General features: G+C 38.3%; 1 protein-coding gene across 3 annotated transcripts in view; it reads right to left on the minus strand.

Annotated features, from left to right (window-relative positions):
* The window catches only part of sfmbt2 (Scm like with four mbt domains 2), a 53764-nt gene that overhangs the window by 15152 nt on the left and 18169 nt on the right, over positions 1-20443 (minus strand). For 2 of the 3 annotated variants that reach the window (XM_011491300.3, XM_011491301.3), the window contains exons 4-9: positions 18946-19186; positions 16496-16516; positions 3583-3671; positions 2514-2757; positions 1462-1559; positions 356-457 (exon numbers count right to left, since the gene is read on the minus strand). In XM_011491300.3, coding sequence (XP_011489602.1) covers positions 356-457; positions 1462-1559; positions 2514-2757; positions 3583-3671; positions 16496-16516; positions 18946-19186 — 795 coding nt within the window. The remainder of the gene's footprint in view (positions 1-355; positions 458-1461; positions 1560-2513; positions 2758-3582; positions 3672-16495; positions 16517-18945; positions 19187-20443) is intronic. The other variant, XM_011491304.3, reaches the window with a different exon arrangement.

Consider the following 20443-nt stretch of genomic DNA (forward strand, 5'->3'; position numbering starts at 1 on the left):
GATGAGGAAGGAAACTTAAGTTTCAACAGAGGGGGCTGTAAATCCTGATTTCAGGGCAGATCCAGGATCCAGAGGTTAAATAAAACTCAGTGTCTTTCTGGCGATTTGTGTTTATAGTGCAGGTATTTTGTGCCAAGCCCTTCACATGCCAGAGGTTAAAAGCACGAGTCTGCACCAGAAAACACCACATTCCAGTCGTTGGTATCCAAACAGATGAGGGAGGAAGAAGCCACATCCCTCACAAAAACATGTTAAAAATCCTAGGCAGAGCTCTGACAGCAGCTGCAGAAGGCTGAGGAGGAGGAAGAGGAGGCAGCGGCTTCATCGATACTGTGCATGAAAAGGCCTGAGTCACCTTGGTAACGGAAACGGGACAGATCTGGAGCTGCTCCCACCGAGAAACTATCTCCAGCTTCATCCCTGTCCTGAAGGAGTGTTTGGGCAGGTCCACGTGGTCCTGACGGGGGAAAACCACAAGTTTAGACCAACCTGCTCCACCTTTGATGAAGAACAGCTCCATGCAGGTCATGAGGCTCTTCTGGAGGAATGGAGGCCTGCAACCTCTGTTTTTTTATATGAAAAACAAAAACTTAAAACAAAGACTCTTCACAGAAAGTAAACTTTTTTGTTGTTGTTGCTTTTGTTCCATTTATCTGTCCTTAAAACGTCGTGAAATTCTGATGATATCGGGACATATTTAAGAAGAAAAACCTCAACATGAAGGAAAACTGTTGCTAAAACTATTTTCTGTTTTCATTCTTTAGTTTTCTAACGAGTCTTTTTTAAATTAAAAGCTGCATGTTTTTCTTTGCAGGGAATTATTTCTATTTTATGAGCAAAACAAACCCCAAATTGTACCAAAAGCACACGAGAAAACTTTGATTTAAAAAAATGTCAAACATAAAAAAAAGGAAACATAAAGGAAGACTTTTGTTCCATTCCTCTAAATAAACCTTTTTTCCCTAAAGAATCAAGAATTTGATTTAATGGATGAAAATTACATCAATCTAATAAGAAGAACAAATGCTTGTGATTCATCACAGCTATGACTGTATAAAAAGGCACAAATAACATAAATTTTGGGTAATATTACATAAATGCTGCACAGATTAGAGCAATTTGTCTCCAAAAAGTCAGAATTTAGTTTAAATAATCAAATTTCTTTTACATTTATGACACTTTAAGAGAATTATTTAAAAATATTCCCCAAAAATTGAAAAAATATGACAAAGATTTTGTGATATTTGAGTAAAAAAAATTATTTTGTTGCAATTTAGTCGGGTAAAACCCCTCAAAACGTACAACATAATTAAGATAATTAGTTTTTTTATATCAATAGCTTTCGATTTATTTTCAAATATTATTAAACTTTTTATCTTTTGAGCAAACTTCCTGTCCTCCAACTGAAACAGGAAGTGAGCAGAGCTGTGAAAGAGTCGGGTTTGAATCCCGTCGACTCACCTTGAAGACTTCTAGCGGAAGTGGATTCTTCTGTCCGTCCAGTTGGACCTCCTCCAGAACCTGCTGCCACTCAGCGGCGTTCCTCATGGATCTGATCTCTAAACCGTCAAAGCAAAATGCATCATTTTGTTGCTAAAAACATTCAAAAGAACTTTTTGAATTTCTACTATTAAGCCTGAAGTTCAGAATCAGCTGCTGTCGTTAGTTTGATCAGCAGCCCGACTGTAATTAAACTGTGATGCTGTGAATTCAGATTATTAGAGAAAAAATTAACAAACATGAGAATAAAGTCTTAAAAGTATTAATTTTACAACTTTATTGATTATTTATACTTTTAAAAAGTCTCAATTGTACATAAATAATGTTGTGGTTTCATGAAAATAAAAGTTGTATATTTTCTAAAACGGTCAAGCAGATTTTAAATCTGATTCTTCCGTCTGATTTCTCTGCAACATCAATCAAACAGATAAAGTTTGATCGTCTTTATTGAAACATTTAAAAGCGAAATTTAAGATTTTACCTTTATTTTTACTTGTAAACATTTCTGAAGCACAAATTTACCACTTTAATCTCATAAATAGATTTTTTTACTGATAATTGTTGACTTTGTTCTTGTAATATCTTAACCTTTTTTCTCATAATTTTACAACTTTAGTGTAATAAAATAGTAACCTTTTTTTTCAAAATGTCCGACTTTATTCTCCTAAAATGTTTAATTTTTTCTCATAATCTTAAAACTTTATTCTTGTAAAATCTTTACCTCTTTTCTCATAATTTTATGACTTTATTCTCATAAAAATGTAATCCTTATTCTTTCGCTCTCATGACTTTATACTCATGAAACTGTTCTCGTTTTTTTATAATTCCTGACTTTATTTTCGTTTATTTCTGGCTTTTTTTCTCCTAATCTTACAACTTTGTTCTGGTAAATCTTTCCTTCTTTTATTGTAATTCTAATACTCCATTGTAGAAACTAATCCTCCGCTGATGTTTTCTAACTGAACAACCTCAAAAATGACCCAGACAAAATTTTGTTCTAGTTTGACTTTTACCTGCCGGTGTTTCCAATTTAAGGTGGTTTTCCAGGGCCCAGCTGAGTGGGCGGAGCCTAACATCCAGGTAGAACAGCCAAAAGTCCCGGTCTTCTTCAGAGAGGCCCGCGTATCGCAGGCGCAGCCGGCCTCCCACGTTTTGGACGACTCGAACCGGCCAGTAAAGGAAAGGATCCGAAAGATCCTGGAGCTCCAAGACGGATCCCTCCTGGATCAGATCCACCGTGTTTTTCCCCCGCAGAGGCTGAAGGAGAGACGGAATAACGCAAATTAAAAAACGGCGCTGTCCCTGCAGAAGACCTGGATGGATATGACAGATTTCAAACTCGATGCTAAACAAGTTAAACATAAAAAAGAAGGACTGAGAATAAACCCTGGAGCTACATTAATCATCAACATCCGGACACGATTTTGCTTCCGTACCTTTAAGGATCTTTACATTATCTTTATGGAGGGACGTAAACCATATGAAACGATGAGCCTGTTGCTTTCTGTTACAAACAAGAGGTCATGTCCAAATTCCCTCACGCAGAGCGGCCGGCCGGACCGAAGCCTCCTCTGGAACGCACACCATAATAAAAACACGAAGCTGCTACCCAGAGACATGCTTCACACGGGTGGAGCAGCCGTCTGGTCCTGTTGGCGCTCCAAAGTCTCCTCTGGAGCGCCACACCGTCTAATGCATGACGCAAAGCCAGCGCAGTAATAAATAAACCGTTTAGATCCGATCGACCTCGACATAACCCACCTATCTCCATCGGAAAGAAATTACGAGTCCGGGTTAGAGTATTCTCAACGGCGTGTTTACATGACGCTTTTTATTCTGATCAGGTGCTAATTCCGGTTGCGTTTGTCCGTGTAAACGCAGCTATTGATCAAGACGACTTGCTTTCAGGGTGGATTTCTTTCTAAAAGCCTCTGCCTCCACGCCGGTCTCTGAGGGTCTCTTTAAGCTGCTTCACCTGATTCTGCGTCAAACTCTCACTTTTCTTCAAACCTGCCAGGAAAAAGCGAAGAAGAGGAGGAAGAAGAGAGGTGGGTTGAGGGAGGACTAAGGCGGCAGGCTCACCCCCTCAAGCAGGTTGGCCGGCGCCGTCTGGGATCCTGTCAGATCCTGGATGAGGAACTCAGTCCAGTCACTGAACTTGTCTTTGATGGCTGCAGGGACAAAAACAGGAAAACTTTCACGGTGAATGTGTCAAATGTACAGAAACACAGCTGGAGGCTGAAGGATGCAACAGATCAACGCTGCGTTGAAGGGAGTCGCATGCAAACTCAAGAAAACATGCAGATTTCTTGATTTTTTTTTTCGTGATTTTGTTTTTACACAAAGGAATGCATCTGAACATTTTTGGAGAAGCGATCAGCGCTCTGCAGGGAAGTGCAACAGAAACTAGATCTATCCCGAACCTCAGATGGTTTTTGTTTTGTTTTTTGCTTATCAGAGAAACTCCCGCTCGTTCACGCTGTGAATCACACGCCATTGAAGATGATGCCACAGCTTCAGCTGGAGGGAAACTGAAACCAAGCATTTCTGCGGCAGTTTTGGAACCAAGGAAGAAAATTGCTGCGTGGAGAGAAGAGGTGACGACTCCTTCTGCTCAGATTCAGAGACAGGAAGAGGAACCACAGCATGAAGGAGGAAGAGGACCAGCAACAACTGCACACTTGTTCTGCTCACCACTGATCAGAACCAGGAAACTGTCTTTGTTTAACACTCATAAAAAAAATTTAAAAAATAAAATATTTTAAATTCATCCCATCTGACTGAACTTTAGCTCCAAATCAAGACCTTTGATCTTAAACTGAGGCGTTTATGAAAACTCTAAAACAATGAATGATTATTTCTAGAAGACAGGAGAAACAAGACAAAGAAAAAACTCTGCCTCCCTCGTTTTTTGTTTTTTAAGCTTTAAAACGACCTCTCCTCTAATCTTTTTCAGTGCTTTGAAGAACCGGCTCTGCAAGCTTTCTGAAACTCTTTCTGTTTGAGTCGCTGACGTCAGCCGCACAAAAACCAAGCGCTCGCTTGGAGGAACGTTGGACTCACACAGACGCGGCTCAGCTGTTTTTTACTGACGTTTGCTCAAACCGTAGATGAAACTTCAGGGTTTTTCTCTGACATTTGTTATTGTGTAACATTTGAATGACAATCTAGAGACAAAAACCATCTCTAATAGTTTAAAAACTGCCAATTTTGCGTTAAAAAATACAAAGACACTTAAGAATAAATGCATGGGGAGTAACTAAACTAACCCAAACTGTAAACTGGCGACTTAGATCATTCTAAGTAGGGGTTTGGATTTTAGAAAGAATTACTGTTTACTTATTTTAATTATTGTTTGCTGCTATCTTGCTTTAAAGTGCCAAAGTAAAAGAAGCAGATTTAATAGGACAATTTTCTTTTAAATCCTCTTGCTCATAGGAAATGGCTCGTTTTATTTTGAAATATCTTGTATGAACAATTAAGAATCAGGAAAAAAAATCATTAAAGAACCCACTCTGATGAAAATTGTGTTTTTGGTGTTGTTAACATGTTTCTGTGGCATTTTTTTGATGATGGGACGCTTTTTAAACAAATCAAAAGATGATATAACTTTTGTTTTTAACTAAAATCTCAACTACAAATTATGCAAATTATTCTTTGACATTTGAAAATAGTTTTTTTGTTCATTTTTATACCTTTTGGTAATTTTCTTTGCCCCCAGCAGTGGATGGACACTAAAATATTAAATAAAAAAATATACTGATGTACAGATCTGGTCACACATTCTTAAAAGTATGTACCCCCCCGGATAAAATGCAGTTATTTCTCTTTAAAAAAAATATTTTTCTGCTTCTTTAAATTTAGTTTTTATGAAAATTAGTTTTCAAGAAGTCTATTAAACATTTGGAACAGAATCTTAAAATTTAATTAGCAAAATTTTAATGAATGTCTCTTGCAATTTTTTTCCTTTTTTACTAAAATCAACCTCAGAGTAACTTCAAAATATGAAATTACTCTCATTAACTCCCTTGTGTTTTGTTTTTAATGACATTTTTAACATGTTTTAGCTACCAACAGCAGATTCAGGTATGATGTAGAAGGAATGTAGCCTTTTAAGTGTTTACCCCTTGGATAATTTTTAATTATTGCTTTAAAAATTATTAAAATATATATATTTTAAAACTTAAAGAGATGTTTTTATACAATTTGTTCTTCAAAAAATCAAATTCACAGCTTTTAATTCTTTCTAATAAATGATTATGTTACGATTTTATACTTTTAGACCAAATTAATTGCAGTTAAAAGTGAATATTTGTAATAAATTGTAGATAAAATAAGTTGGTTTGGGTGATTCCAGTCTTATTGACTGAAAAGTGAATCTACAGGAAGTTATGACCAATCAAAATCAAAAATTTTATAATCAAACAATAAAAATGTTTAATTATAAACAGATCAAAACAGTTTTTATCCGTATTAGGTGTTTATTTGGGTTTAGTGTTTTGCTGTAGGACTTCAGGTCTACATGGTAGCAGAACAAAAGTCATTTAAACACTTTGGGGGTTTTTCCTGGTTATTTATCAAACCTGTTTCACAGAAATCCACAGAAAGTGGAACGCATAAATGGGAGCGAGCGCCAACACATCTACAGATCAGAGGGGCTCGTACCGAACGCAGCAGACGTGTGACGCTACGTCGAAGGTCGATGTGAACAAAATGGAGCTCTGTTTACATCGACACGTGCACGCTGGGCGTGTGTGAAGGGGCCACGTGACACAAACACGCGTGCGCTCTGCACTTTGACCAATCGGAGCTCCCCCACAGTGACAGGGCTTCTCGTTTCGGCAGCTTTTAGAAGTTATTTTCAGAGGGAAAAGTTCCAGTAAATCTGACAGGAAAGAGAAAGAAAAAAGTCTTTACGAGAAGAGGGAAACAGCAACTTTAATTCACAGTAAAACAAAAAAAACACCTATGGAGGGGGTGGGGGTGAGGGGTCCCGTTAGTCATTGTTGAGTCATTTACAGCCTGAAAGCTTCCAGTCAGCACTAATGTTTTCGTTTCTGCAGGAACTGCAGGCGCTCACAGCTGTGTGCTCAATCAGCATGAAAGATAACTACAGCGGAGATCTAACAGCTAACCATGAGGGCTGACGCTCGGCCGCCACAGCATTTACCACAACCTTTGGCCTCAGGTGCTTTAGAGCCAGGGACGTGTTTGCACGTCTGCTCTCCAGCTTTACGTCCACCTTTGACCTTGCTCCAGAAAACGCTGAGGTTCTCCTGGTTTTCAGGTGAGACTGGAGTCTACGAGCGAGCACCTGTCTGAGTCAGGGATTGGTCAGGGTTGCTGAATGACGGCGAGGAGCCGTGGGAACCGAGATCACCTGCAGCGCAGATCGGCGATGGGCTGCGGCGAAAGTGAAACGACAAATATTTAAGATAAACACATGTTTTTTTTTAAGTGTCTTGCTCACAGCAAGTGTGTTCATCTTTTGTTATTTTTCAGCAAATATATATACATATGTTTTAAAGAAAACTAAAAAGTAATGTCTACGATTGCCAATTAATACTCTTCAGTCCATTAGGAGTCAGTTAAACCACCAAAGGACAACTTCTTCACCTTTTTTCCCAACTTTTATTTAACACTGCAGCATTAAATCTGACTTTTGTAAAAGTATACGTGTTTCTAATTCACACCCAACAATTGTGCAGAAAAACTTTACAGAGTTTAAACCAATTTCTCTGATTAAAAAGATCAGTTTCTGTTTCTTTCAAATCAAAAAATTGTGTTCGGAGGATAAATGTGCCGTTTCTCCACAGCCAAAAGGAGCATCTGAATCCTTTAAGGCGTTTTTTTTGTTTGTTTTTTAAGCCAAAATATTAAAATGTAAAAATTGAAGCACGTGGCTCTGCAGTACCCCCAATGACCAGTAGGGGCGAGTAGTCTAGCTACAAAAAAACTAGAAACTGAAAGCAGTGAAGAGTTTCTTAAATGGATTGGTAGTTTAAGTTGCTGGTTGAACATCACCAAACCAACATTTAAAATTTATCAAGACAAAAAACAACAACAAACAGTAGTTGATCTGTCATGGTCTCGCAGTTTTGCTAATTTTATTAGTAGAATTTTACATGCTTTTTAAAACTCTTACACAGTAGATTTCTGCGTCCTGATTGGCTGTAGAGCATTGTCAATCATTCTCGGTCTCATGTCTATAAATAAATAAATAAATAAATCTTCGATCTCAATCAGATCTTTGCTTATTCTCTATAATATTGGACTAATTTTTCTTTGAACTTTGAGAGTTTAAACAAGAAATGAGGAGTTTTACAGCCTTAAAACACCTAGAAATACTCTTTAAAAAAATAAATGGAACTACTTTATAGATTTCTACGGAGCCCATGGCCTGACATAAATAAATCCGATCTCTAAACATCCCCCATGTCTTCCGTGCATTGTAATGAGAGGATGCGAACGAGAAATGTGAATCTTACTATAATTCTTTTCTGTGGTAACGATACCCTAATTCGTTGGAACAATGTCTTTTTTTTTTTACCCATGTCAGGTCTACGGGCTCCGTAGTTTGTATATCAAGGATTATTCTATGACTTGCGATAAATGAGGGAAGACTTTATGGCAATAATCGATGTACCTTTCATTTTATTTTACATTATCTACATTCTGGTACGTCTGAAATCTCCTCAACTCAATAAAAATAACAATCTTGCTCTTGGATCAAAACATTTAAACCAACTATATTTTATTCATTTCATTACTTTACTCACGTTCTCGTTAGTTGTTTCTACGTTTTTTACAAAAAATGTCAAAGTAAAACAGCAAATCCTTTAGGGCAGCTCAACGTTTCAGCTTTCATTCTATAATTATGGCAAAAAAAATGTTTGTATTCTTATGAAAAGCTTTCATCAAAAAAAAAAAAACTATTTTTTTTCCTGCAATAACGTTTGTAATAAAGTGATTGACAAGCCTGATATTTGAACTCTTCACCAGCTCTTTTCATAGTAAAGTTTTGCCTAAAAACTTTTTTAAAGCCTTTTCCTTCTTTGTTTTAAGTCAGGGGGGTCAAACTTATTTTCACTGAGGGTCACATCAGCAGAGTAGCTGTTATATAAGAGACAACTTATACATAAAACTAAATGTAATGAAAAATAAATGTAGCTAATCATTAATGTAAAATAACTCATTATTTATTTATTCTAACTTTTTAAAGTGATAATTACAGTTGCATAGAAAACATACGTTTGCTTGTTACTTTAGCATAAATCCTTTCAATTTGATTCTGTCAGGTTAGGTTATATGGACAGTGTTTAAGTCCTAATGAATAGTTCCCAATCCGATATTATCTTTACATAGATATGAATAAATACACAGCGATTCTTACTTTTTATTTTAGTGAATTTAAAAACTTTTATGATCTCGCGGGCCACATAGAATGACATGGCGCGCCACATTTGACCCGCGAGCCTACAGCTTGACACGTGTTTTAAGTTAATTTTTTTTCCAAACGTTTTGTTAGAATTCTGGTTTTTACTCCCATTTTTTGTAACGTCTACAGGAATTTAAAGTTACATGAAAGTTTCTGACCGTCACAACCTTTTTAGCGTTTTTTCTTTTTGCCAGATAAATCAACGTGTGAAGGCGGAAACGCGGGTCGTCTGCGGTCCAGACGCTCTGCACGCCTGTTTAACGACCGTGTTTCATCCTGACCTGTCTTCTGCGTGGCTGTGCACGTGTGCACGTGCACGCACCAGCGTATGGAAGCGATTATGTAGCATAAATAAAAAGCAAAGTCAAAACCAGAAATGCTTTTTCATTTTCAAAATGAAGCTGCATTTTTTGACTCAAAAATATAATGAAAAAGCAATCCACCAAAATGCTTTTTCATTTCCTTCCTCAACACAGCTTATTCTGTCACTTAATTAAAATTAAAATGAAAATGGTATTTGACATTTCATTTTCAAACAGTTCTCTGGTAAATGTGTAGCATAATTCATTTAGAAATGTCTAATTTGACCATTAAAATGGATTAATAGAAATGCTTTTTAATTTTCAAAATGAAGCTGCATTTTTTGACTCAAAATTAAAAAGAAAAAGCAATATTTCAAAATGCTTTTTCATTTCCTTCCTCAATACAGCTTATTCTGTCACTTAATTAAAATGATAAAGAAAATGGTATTTGACATTTCATTTTCAAAAAGGTCCCTGGTAAATGTGTACCAAAATTCATTTAGAAATGTCTCATTTGACAATTAAAATGGATTAATAGAAGTGCTTTTTAATTTTCAAAATGTAACTGCATTTTTTGACTCAAAATTAAAAAGAAAAAGCAATATTTCAAAATGCTTTTTCATTTTATACTTAAAACTGCTTATTCTGTGTCATAATTCAAACGAAAATGCAAAGAGGGGATTGCATTTGCATTTTAACATCCACCCCGCGCAAGTTGTCACAATATTCAATTCGAAAAAGCATTAGCAGAGGGGAGGCGGGGCGATGACGTCACTGCTTTCTCCGTGTGTCCGGCTGCTGACTGACGCACACACGCGCACCAGGAGCAGACTGTGTTAGCGGCAGAGACGAGGGTTTTGTGATGGTTGTGAACTTCTGATGAGTTTCCACAGCTTCTCAGGACTAAGTAACTGCATGTCCGCCTTCTGCGGTCCTCCTCCGGACGCACCGCGAACAAGCTTTGTTCTTTGGACCGCCAGCTGCCTTCGCACAGCGGAGCGCGAAGCTCCGACGATCGCTGAAGGCGGAAATGCTGCTACGATCTGAGAAACCATCATATGAATTTGTGTTTCCAGTGGTGTCCAGAACAAAATAAAGACTGATGTAATTCACAGATATTTACACATTTATCTGCAGCTTCGCGGTGAATTTGCTGTTTGTTTTATTAAGATCCAGGAATCCAGGTTTGAGCAGGCCAGGTCCAGCGGTTTTTGAACAGGACCCGGTTTTACGTAATCTTAATATGAAAAATGCAGCAGAATGTTCCTTTAGCTCCCTCGCGAATCAGAAGCTGTGAATCGTAAGCCAACTTTAGCGTCGTCTGACCGCACGGATTTAAAAACATATAATCGAGCAGAGCAGGCCGTAAAATATTAGCATAACTGTTATAAAAGCACATTATGAAGATAGTCTCCTGCAGCTTAGCGCTGAGTGTTTTTGGTCCAACCAGCAACGTTTAGCATCGAGAAATCTGCTGTCTGATGATGGAGCTCCAGCTGTCATCAAACAGCAAATTCACCGCAAAGCTGCAGATAAATGTGTAAATATCTGTGAATTACATCAGTCTTTATTTTGTTCTGGACACCACTGGAAACACAAATTCATATGATGGTTTCTCAGATCGTAGCAGCATTTCCGCCTTCAGCGATCGTCGGAGCTTCGCGCTCCGCTGTGCGAAGGCAGCTGGCGGTCCAAAGAACAAAGCTTGTTCGCGGTGCGTCCGGAGGAGGACCGCAGAAGGCGGACATGCAGTTACTTAGTCCTGAGAAGCTGTGGAAACTCATCAGAAGTTCACAACCATCACAAAACCCTCGTCTCTGCCGCTAACACAGTCTGCTCCTGGTGCGTGTGTGTGCGTCAGTCAGCAGCCGGACACACAGAGAGAGCAGTGACGTCATCGCCCCGCCTCCCCTCTGCTAATGCTTTTTCGAATTGAATATTGTGACAACTTGCGCGGGGTGGATGTTAAAATGCAAATGCAATCCCCTCTTTGCATTTTCGTTTGAATTATGACACAGAATAAGCAGTTTTAAGTATAAAATGAAAAAGCATTTTGAAATATTGCTTTTTCTTTTTAATTTTGAGTCAAAAAATGCAGTTACATTTTGAAAATTAAAAAGCACTTCTATTAATCCATTTTAATTGTCAAATGAGACATTTCTAAATGAATTTTGGTACACATTTACCAGGGACCTTTTTGAAAATGAAATGTCAAATACCATTTTCTTTATCATTTTAATTAAGTGACAGAATAAGCTGTATTGAGGAAGGAAATGAAAAAGCATTTTGAAATATTGCTTTTTCTTTTTAATTTTGAGTCAAAAAATGCAGCTTCATTTTGAAAATTAAAAAGCATTTCTATTAATCCATTTTAATGGTCAAATTAGACATTTCTAAATGAATTATGCTACACATTTACCAGAGAACTGTTTGAAAATGAAATGTCAAATACCATTTTCATTTTAATTTTAATTAAGTGACAGAATAAGCTGTGTTGAGGAAGGAAATGAAAAAGCATTTTGGTGGATTGCTTTTTCATTATATTTTTGAGTCAAAAAATGCAGCTTCATTTTGAAAATGAAAAAGCATTTCTGGTTTTGACTTTGCTTTTTATTTATGCTACATAATCGCTTCCATACCAGCGAGCAGAAGTAGAGAACTATTTTTGCAGATCAGTCTGGAAGCCGTTTAGAGCTCAGCTGAAGCGAAAATTTAAAATCTTACACCTCCCTTTCACCTTCCTGTTTTCATTTCTGTCTGTTTACTTCCTGAAGGCGACCTGGCTTTCACATATAAATAAGTGCAAAATTAAACTCCTCCCACAAACTGTCACTTTACCAACCAACAAAAAGAAAAAAAACAGCTTGAAGCCTCCAAACAAAAACTCATTTAGTAGCTCCTCTTTGAAAGCAGAGTGTCACAATAAAAGCAGAAAATCAAAGTACAGCAACTGATTGTAATCAAACTTAATGGGAACCTATTATTCCAAGCGACCTTCGTTTCAGCTGATTGGCTTCCAAAGTGAAGGAAATTGTATCTGAGCCAACGGATGAACAGTTTGGACGTACGGCTGTAGTTTTTGATTTAATTTGAGTGTTTCTGACAGTTGATATTTGTGTAAAGTTGAATTGCTGCATCGCGGCGCTAATGAGGAATGCAGCTTTTCAATCCATTTAGGATTATGAATGAAAGGCTCAGCGAGTTTGTGAAAACGGATTCAAACAGGCATGAGGCGGGGCGAACATGGAGGCAGCAGAGGGGACGGCGGACGAAATCCGATCCCGGTCCTGCTGCTGTTTTACATGACATCTGCGTCGGGGCGGCCGACAGCGTTTCACTCAGGCTCCGGCTGGCCAACACAGCTTCTTCAAAGATCTTCACGTTAACTCTTAAGGCCGGGTCACACAGCCACAACAAGCATTTTGCACGTTTTTCACAAATTAAATGTCGGCCTTTTGTGATCCGTGCGTGACAATTCACAAGTGTTTACTTTCTTGTTGTCGTTCGTTGATGTGCGCAGATGTGTTCATGTGAATTCGGTTTTGAGCCGTTCATTTAACTGATGTCGTTGGTCCACAACACAATTCCTTCCTTTCCTGTCACATTCAGTTCTGTGAAAGCTCTTCGAAACTCTGCTGTGGCGCCAAACTAAAGGTCTCGACTCTCTATCCATCTAAAAAGTGTAAATGCTCTAAATAAGAAAAACTCACTGCACAAAGTCGTAAACAAAAGTCACACAGTGGTTCTAAAAGATGCAGGAATTCAGCTTTTTAGGCGATTTAACCCTTAAAAAGTGAAATTACGCCAAATCAGAAAGTGACTCTTTTTCCAGCATTTCTCATCCTTTCAAAATGAATTTAAGGACTTTTTTTGTTTGGGTCATAAAATTATAATATTCCATTTCATTTTATAAATCTTAACTAAGATCAAACCTGAATTTAAAAAAATAGAGAAAAATATCGTTTAAACTTTATAATACAGCATTCACAGCCTTTTTTTTCCAGTTTTGCTAACTTTTGGCATTTCTGCTGTTATAAAATTTTTAAAACAACAACGATTTGTTTTTGTTAGAAGCATGTTTACTTTGTCCTTTTATTCTGTAATATTTTTTCAACATTTTGTACTTAATGTTGTCAACTGAATCTTCACAGAGTTTCTAAAGTGAATATTAAGTGTTTCCACTACTGAGCTAATTGTTTTTGGCCATGTTCAGCATCTTTAACTACATTTTAACTAACCTAACTTTAAATTATCAACTTAACTTGTTTTTTTAGGAGCAGAATTTTCCAGAACAATTTCCTTTTTTTTAATACATGATCTTGAAAGGTTTTGTTTCTTGGTGTAAAATCCATGAGAGCAAAGATCCTTTCTGCATGAATGTTTGGACAAACAAACTGATCATTTTTAATTCCTATTAAGAAAGTCTTTTAAAAAATGTTTATTGACTTTAAAATCAGATTTCTTTCTTGATCTCAAACTATTTATGCAATTAAACGTTTTTTTTTTTAAACTAAAGCCGTTTCTGTTGTTAAAACTACAGCTAATTTTTTAAAACTGCAAACATTTAACACAAAAAACAAAAACATTTCTTTTAACCGATTAAAGGTTCTGCAGCATTTAGCGTTCTGGTCGTGTTCATCCCCACATGCGGCAGCTGCGCGCTGCCTGAACTGCGTCTGCAGCTGCAGCTGCCAGCGCTCGTCACATGGCCCAATGTCTCACAATGTCTGTTCTGCTCACACTTTAGTCATGAGCCAATATGCATGTGTTCAATGAAAGAATGCATGAGCACACATGCAGCGGCGTTCCAGCTGCAGGTGGCGGGAAAGCGAGTTTGACGAGAGATTTAGCTCATCGGTGGAGATGTGAGCGTAATAATGCGGTCAAAGACTCCAGTTTACATACATCTGCATGCAGGGCTTCCCTCAGTCTGCGGGGGAGTTACAGGCTTGGATAAACGGCGAAACTCTAGCAGAGAGGTTGGACGCTGATCCACGAGAGCGGCGGGGGAATTCTGAAAGCTGCAGACGATCGGGAGTCATTGTGAAACTGGAAAAATCTACGTCTGATGAAGATCTCAGCTGCTGTTCAAGTCAAGAAAAATAAATAGCAAAAAGGAGATCCGGATCTCTGTTACCTAAAATAACCTCCTAATTTTGGATAGAATTAAAAAAAAAGGGACAAAGCCCTCCCCAAAATGTTATATATGTCTCAGAGGATGCTCAAAAATAAATACTTAATCATAAAATAAACAGGAGTTTGATTATGAACTGGACTTTAAATGTGAAATAAATATCAATATTAAAATTATAAGAACTGTCTACAGCTAAAATTTATTTAAATTTACCCCCATATTTTTCAAAATTTCCTCAAATCAAAATCACTTAAAAAGTTAAAAGTTGAGTCTGATTGACATACATTTGGTTTTTCTGTTTTGTAGCAGAACTTTAGAGCAAAAACCTTTTACTGAATAAAACAAAACCCAAATATCACCAAAAGACCAAAAGTCAAAAGAGACAAAAACATTCAAAGGTCAATAAATCAACTAAATGAATCCAAAAAGGTTTTAAAAACATTGTTCTAAAAGTTGTGATTCTTTCTTCCAGGTTGGTGTAAAAACTCTCTAAACATGGAAAACATCCAAATCAATAAACTAATGAGCGTTTGGTTGGAAAAACGACAAACCGCGTAAACATAAGGTGTTTCCCAGCATCCAGAAAAAGAAACAAACAGCAGCATTGATGGGGTTTAGGTTTAGTTTGACCATAAAAACACATTTCTGACACTTTCAAGGCAGAAAATGTTTTTCAACACTTTTTAATGTGATTTTGTATAAATACATTTATCCTAATGCTGAGTTAGAAAAGCTGTAACTATGTCAAACTATGAACAGACGTTTGAGTCTTTAAAGTATTACGTTTTTCACATCGTCAGCGGAGAATCAAATGACAAACATTTTGGTTTTGTTTACCAAAAAACAAAAAGGTAAATTTCCCTAAAATACTAATTAACATGAATATTATTGTTATTATTATATTAATATTATTGAGCCTTTTTTCTGTGATTAAAACTATTCTTATTTAAATTTTTGGTGCCGTTTCAGACCTTGCTGTTCATAAATGATCGACGTGACATTTCCTTTGTTTACCAGCTGTTTGTAAAGTCCACAAACCGAGCTCAGAGCTGCTGATTCTGAACAGTTTCCAATAACGGGCTTTGTTCTGTCACTTCACTCTCTGCTGCCTATTTCTCATCTTTTTTTCACGCACAGTTAAAATGCTGCGATTTTCTTTCACTTCTACAAATTCCGGCTGAGCGGCGCATTTTTACGTTACCGTGACAACGGTATGCAACAAATAGTCTGCTTTTGCCGGAAAAAAAGCAATCTAAACCCAACAAATAACAAGAATAAAGTACTGAAAACTGATTATTTTGTAAATGACCATGGTGTGAGCAGCATAATGGTCATAAAGTAACACTTGGCAGAAGCAACCGCTTTGCGTCGGACGGCATTTCTGATGATGCACATTTCGTCGGCCATTATCCCTACGTTAATCCACACCCAGCAGCCAATCAGAATCGAGTATTGACCCAAAAAACCTAACATCTCACAACATCATCCCCGTCTTTCTTTGTAAATGCGATGAACAGTCGATGCTCCCATGTACTGTCCAAAATGACATTTTTGGACAGTAGCTCCTCCCCCACATTTTTGGTCCCGCCCCACAACTTATTTCTAATGAACTCCTGCCGCTCTGCAGAAACTATGTCCTAGAAAATGATTTGGATAATCATAAGGAAAACATCAATGGGAACACTTTGAAAACAGATCAAAGGAAAGGAAATCTAGAAGTGAAGCAGAGCCTTCCCAAAAACATGAAAAGAAAATGTCAAGTAAAAACGTTACCCTGCAGGAAGTGACAGATTTGAACTTTTTTCAGCATGAAAAGTTCAAACTGAGGAGACATATTGAGCAAAGCTCTGTCGGCACAACAGCCCTCTATTTATCTGGCTCTATCTGCCGAGGAGGAGGAGGACAGCGGCCTCCTCTATCATGAAGACGCAGACGCGCCATCACTCTGCTACAACACTCACTGGGCCGGCAAAGGCGCCGCATGCACCGAGAGGCGAAGCGAGAAAAGTGAGCTGCTGCTCCCTGCAGAGAGCTGGAAGGAGGAGGAAGCGCATGCAGCTCTGAGGCCTACAGGCTGGAGCGGCCACACTATGACACAGTGGATCTGTTAGGGGCGCTTACCTTTTCTTAGGTAAATGTTATCTAAGAAACAAAACACAGAAGAAAGAGGACACAAAAAGGTTACTGTAACACAGCTGAAAGCCCTTACACACACAGCTCTTACACAAACACACAAAAGTGACACAAAAGTGATGCAAATCCCTGAAATTAAACACCATTGGGGGGGGGGCTGTGGGTTGCCTTAGGTTGCATCATGAAGCTCGAGGTGATGTCAGCTGTTCAGCTGTTCATCAATGTTATGCATATGTTTGAAGGTGAGCAGCTTCAGGAGAACATTGTGGTTTCTGGAAAAGTCACACAAAAGACATTTTAGATTTCTGGTTTCTGTCAGGTATTTGTGGTCAAACTGACTTATTCTTCTTCTGACCAATAGAATGAGTAACAGCTGTTTATTTCTCTACAGACGTCTATAGGATTTTGGCTTCTGGAGCCAACAGGTACTTCCTGTTTGGAATGCCAAGGGGGAGGGGCCAGTCCAATATTTATTTATCCTTTAACCTGGTTTTATCCGCTTTGTAGCAGAACTTTTTAAGGGCTTTGAAAAAGCCACTGTTTCACAGCATCATGGAATTAAATGGGATGCTTTCTTAGACACTGGTGATGGTGAGAAACTTTCTGCTTTTACAGGAGAACAAAAGAGGGAAAAGGTTGGAGAGTCAGGTGGAAAAGCGTAACCAGGTCATGTTAACGGCTGCAGAGCGAGCCATCCGTCAGAGATGTCGGGGGGGTGGGGGGGGGTGGGGGGGCTGCAGGCGGAAGCATCACAGAAACAAAAGATGCACTAAGACTCTGGAGGAGACCGTTCCAGAAAAACCGGAGTTCTCCAGCGTTAATCTGGACTGTGTGGTTCAAGAGTCTGCAGGAAAAGTAATGGACTAACTTCAAAACCAAAAGCATGTTCAGGAAAACAATCTCTGTTATTTGTAGACATGTTTAAAGGAGGCAAAGAAACTGAAACCACTGAAACTGACAGCGTTTCATTCGGATCTGATGACTTTGCTGCTTCTGTTCCGACAGCTAAATCCTTTTTAAAACTTGATGGGGGGGGGGGTTATCATGTACTTAGATACGCTCTTCAGTTTTCAATCAGTATTCACAATTCGGTTTCTTGTTTCTGTTCATCCACACTACAGTTTATTTACATCTCACTCTGCTTTACATCCTCAATTCATTTTTTAATCAAAAGAAAAATAATCAGGCTCATCTTTTCCCATAGACATTTTAAGGCCGTGTCACACAGCCACTATGTGCATCTTGCACAGATAAAAACTGGTTATATGTGAATATATGTGGAAAAAGGGAGAAAAGTTGTGATTTTTATGGGAAATTTTCCCAGACGTATTGTTATAAACCCCTTTTGTAGAGTTCAGTATATGTGAAAATGTCTACAATAATATCCAATACTAGATGTTTTGGGAAGCATAAATGTTAATTTAGAAGCCAGTATTATTTCATTCCGTTGGCTTTTTTCAATCACATTTTCGTTATTCTCTTAAATGTTAAAGAAAGTTTCACGCACAGAAAAATCACATAAATTCTAATTCATGAATACATTGTTGCTTTTTGTCTTTGTGATATCTCAGGTTTGACACAAATCGCGTGAGTCCAAAGTTTACAACTCCGCCTACGCATCACTATGGCAGCTGGGCATGGTCCCAAAGTCTTGTGACCTTTGACCTTCACGAAGAGCCTCCATTAAACCTTCATTACAGATTTTTCCCAGATGATCCATGTATGCAGCGACTCATCGACAGCCAGCTTTTTATTTTCCGGAACAGAAAGTGATAAAAAGTGGAACTTTAATGATTTACTGGTTTGTTTATAGTTTTCTGATGTTTTATATTTTTATTTCTTTTCTTTTATTTCATTATACTGTGTTTATCCCACATTGGGAAATTTATTCTCCGCATTTGACCCATCACCTGGGGGAGCGGTGAGCTGCATGTGACCAGCGCTCGGGAGGCAGTAGCGTTAAGGGTCTTGCCCATCACTGGGTGATATTAATTGTTCGCCATTGAAATGGTATAGTACCATTATTCATTCCCCTCCGGGAATCGAACCCTGGTTTCCTGCGTGGTAGTCTCTCACATTACCAACCTGAGCCACTTTGTGTTTTTTATTACTTAATTACTCATTGTTGTGATATTTTGACTCAAGTTAACCATCCCACAAGCTCCAGACAGGTCCAAATCACGCACTTTTGGACCACCTAACCCTATTCATCAAACAGGGACTCTGTTTTTAATCAACATTTGGGAATTTTAAAGCTCATGACCTACAGAGACTAAACATTTAAACTGAATAAGTCATTTTTCGTGCTCTGTACAACCCCTCCTTGCAGCAGGGAGGCAGACTCCACCAGGTCTGCATCTGTTTTCCAGATGGTACCTCCACATAAGCACTGTTCACCTCTCTGAAGCAGACCGGCCGCCGTCAAAGCCTCCTCTTACCTTGGGGAGGCATCAGCGTCTTGTTGTTCTGGGCGCACCAGCCCACAGGGTGCAGCTCCGCCGTCATGACGTCGCACCAGAAGTCGGCCTTGCGGTCCTCGCCGTAGCCGCTGTAGCGCAGCAGCAGCAGCTGTCCGCAGGTGGTGATGATGGAGGCCACCCAGTAGGTGTCCGGGCTGCCCTTGTTGGCCACCTCCAGCTTCATGCCCGGCTGGAAGCTGCTCTGAAGGCTGATTTCCACCTAGGACACAAACAAGCCATTTTTATTAAGTCATGAAAAATGTCGGACCCCAGTGGGATCAACGGATGAAGAAGAGCAGGAGGACTCATCGTCCAACTGAATTAGCTTAATTTCAAACGCCCTGATTTTAGGTATAACAGAGCGGACGCACAGAGAGGAGGTGTGGTTGGACAAACTTCCCTTTAGGCTCTTAATGAGCAGTTTAGGTGAACAGATAATTCCAGGCTGGCTGGGTTTGCAGAGAGAGGACGCACGCCTCCTCATGACCCTGCAGAGTCTGGGTTCTTTTGTCTAAATCTGACCTGGAAAAAAGCAGCTTCTTTCAGGAACCGACGCCAAAGTGGAACCAAAAAGGGAGATGATGATCTAAAAATATTCAACTTCTGCATGTCGATGCACATTAAATGTTTGGGTGTAAACGACAAAAGTGTTTGGGAAATTCCATCAACTTTCCTTAAAAGGTCAGCTGATAAAAAGTATAAGTCTAATGATTTGATGATTTTATCCTCGTCCTTCTAGGACGAAACAACAAACTGGAAAGATAGTAAATTGTCGGCTTAAGATGTGAAAACAAAAGACATGCTACCCTCATTGCATCATGGAGCATCAGCTGTGCAGAGCATTGTTTCGTTGAATTATTCCACACAGATATCTCATTTTTTCTGACCCTATTCAGCTAAAAACCAATCTGTACCCAAGTACTTTTGTGTACATAAATGTGTTTTTTGGCATTCTTGAAGGACTTGGGTGGCTTTGAAAATAAAAATCCAATATTTTTGTTCCAACAGAAAAAATAAATTATTAGCATTTTTACTATGATGATTGTTATTATACCAATTCAATAATCTAAATAAACACAAAAAGCTCAGAAAACTATTTGTAAAGACTAACAAATGTTTAAAAAATAAGCATGTTGTCATCTTTGTGTTACACAAGCATCCAAAAAAAACATTAGACCCTCATACTTTTTTCTTTTCTTCTTTAGGAACTCCGTAGACTGAGCGTTGAGCAGTTGCCATGGCAACAGTATGAGGAAAATAGTCTATTACTGGGAGTAAAAGGTAATTTTATGAGTTTAAAAAATTAAAATATTGAGGGTGACCCATCACCTCTAAATAACCTTCCTTCCAATTATGTTGAATGGGTTTTCCGTGTTTTTTTTTCCCTGTAGATATTTTATGCGTAATTGATCTGTATTGCATAAGAATTCAATAGAATTCTAATGAGAAATAATTTAAATATGGAAGTTTTTTGAAA

This window comes from Oryzias latipes, chromosome 23 (assembly GCF_002234675.1).
Source record: "Oryzias latipes chromosome 23, ASM223467v1".
NCBI classification, from domain to species: domain Eukaryota; kingdom Metazoa; phylum Chordata; class Actinopteri; order Beloniformes; family Adrianichthyidae; genus Oryzias; species Oryzias latipes.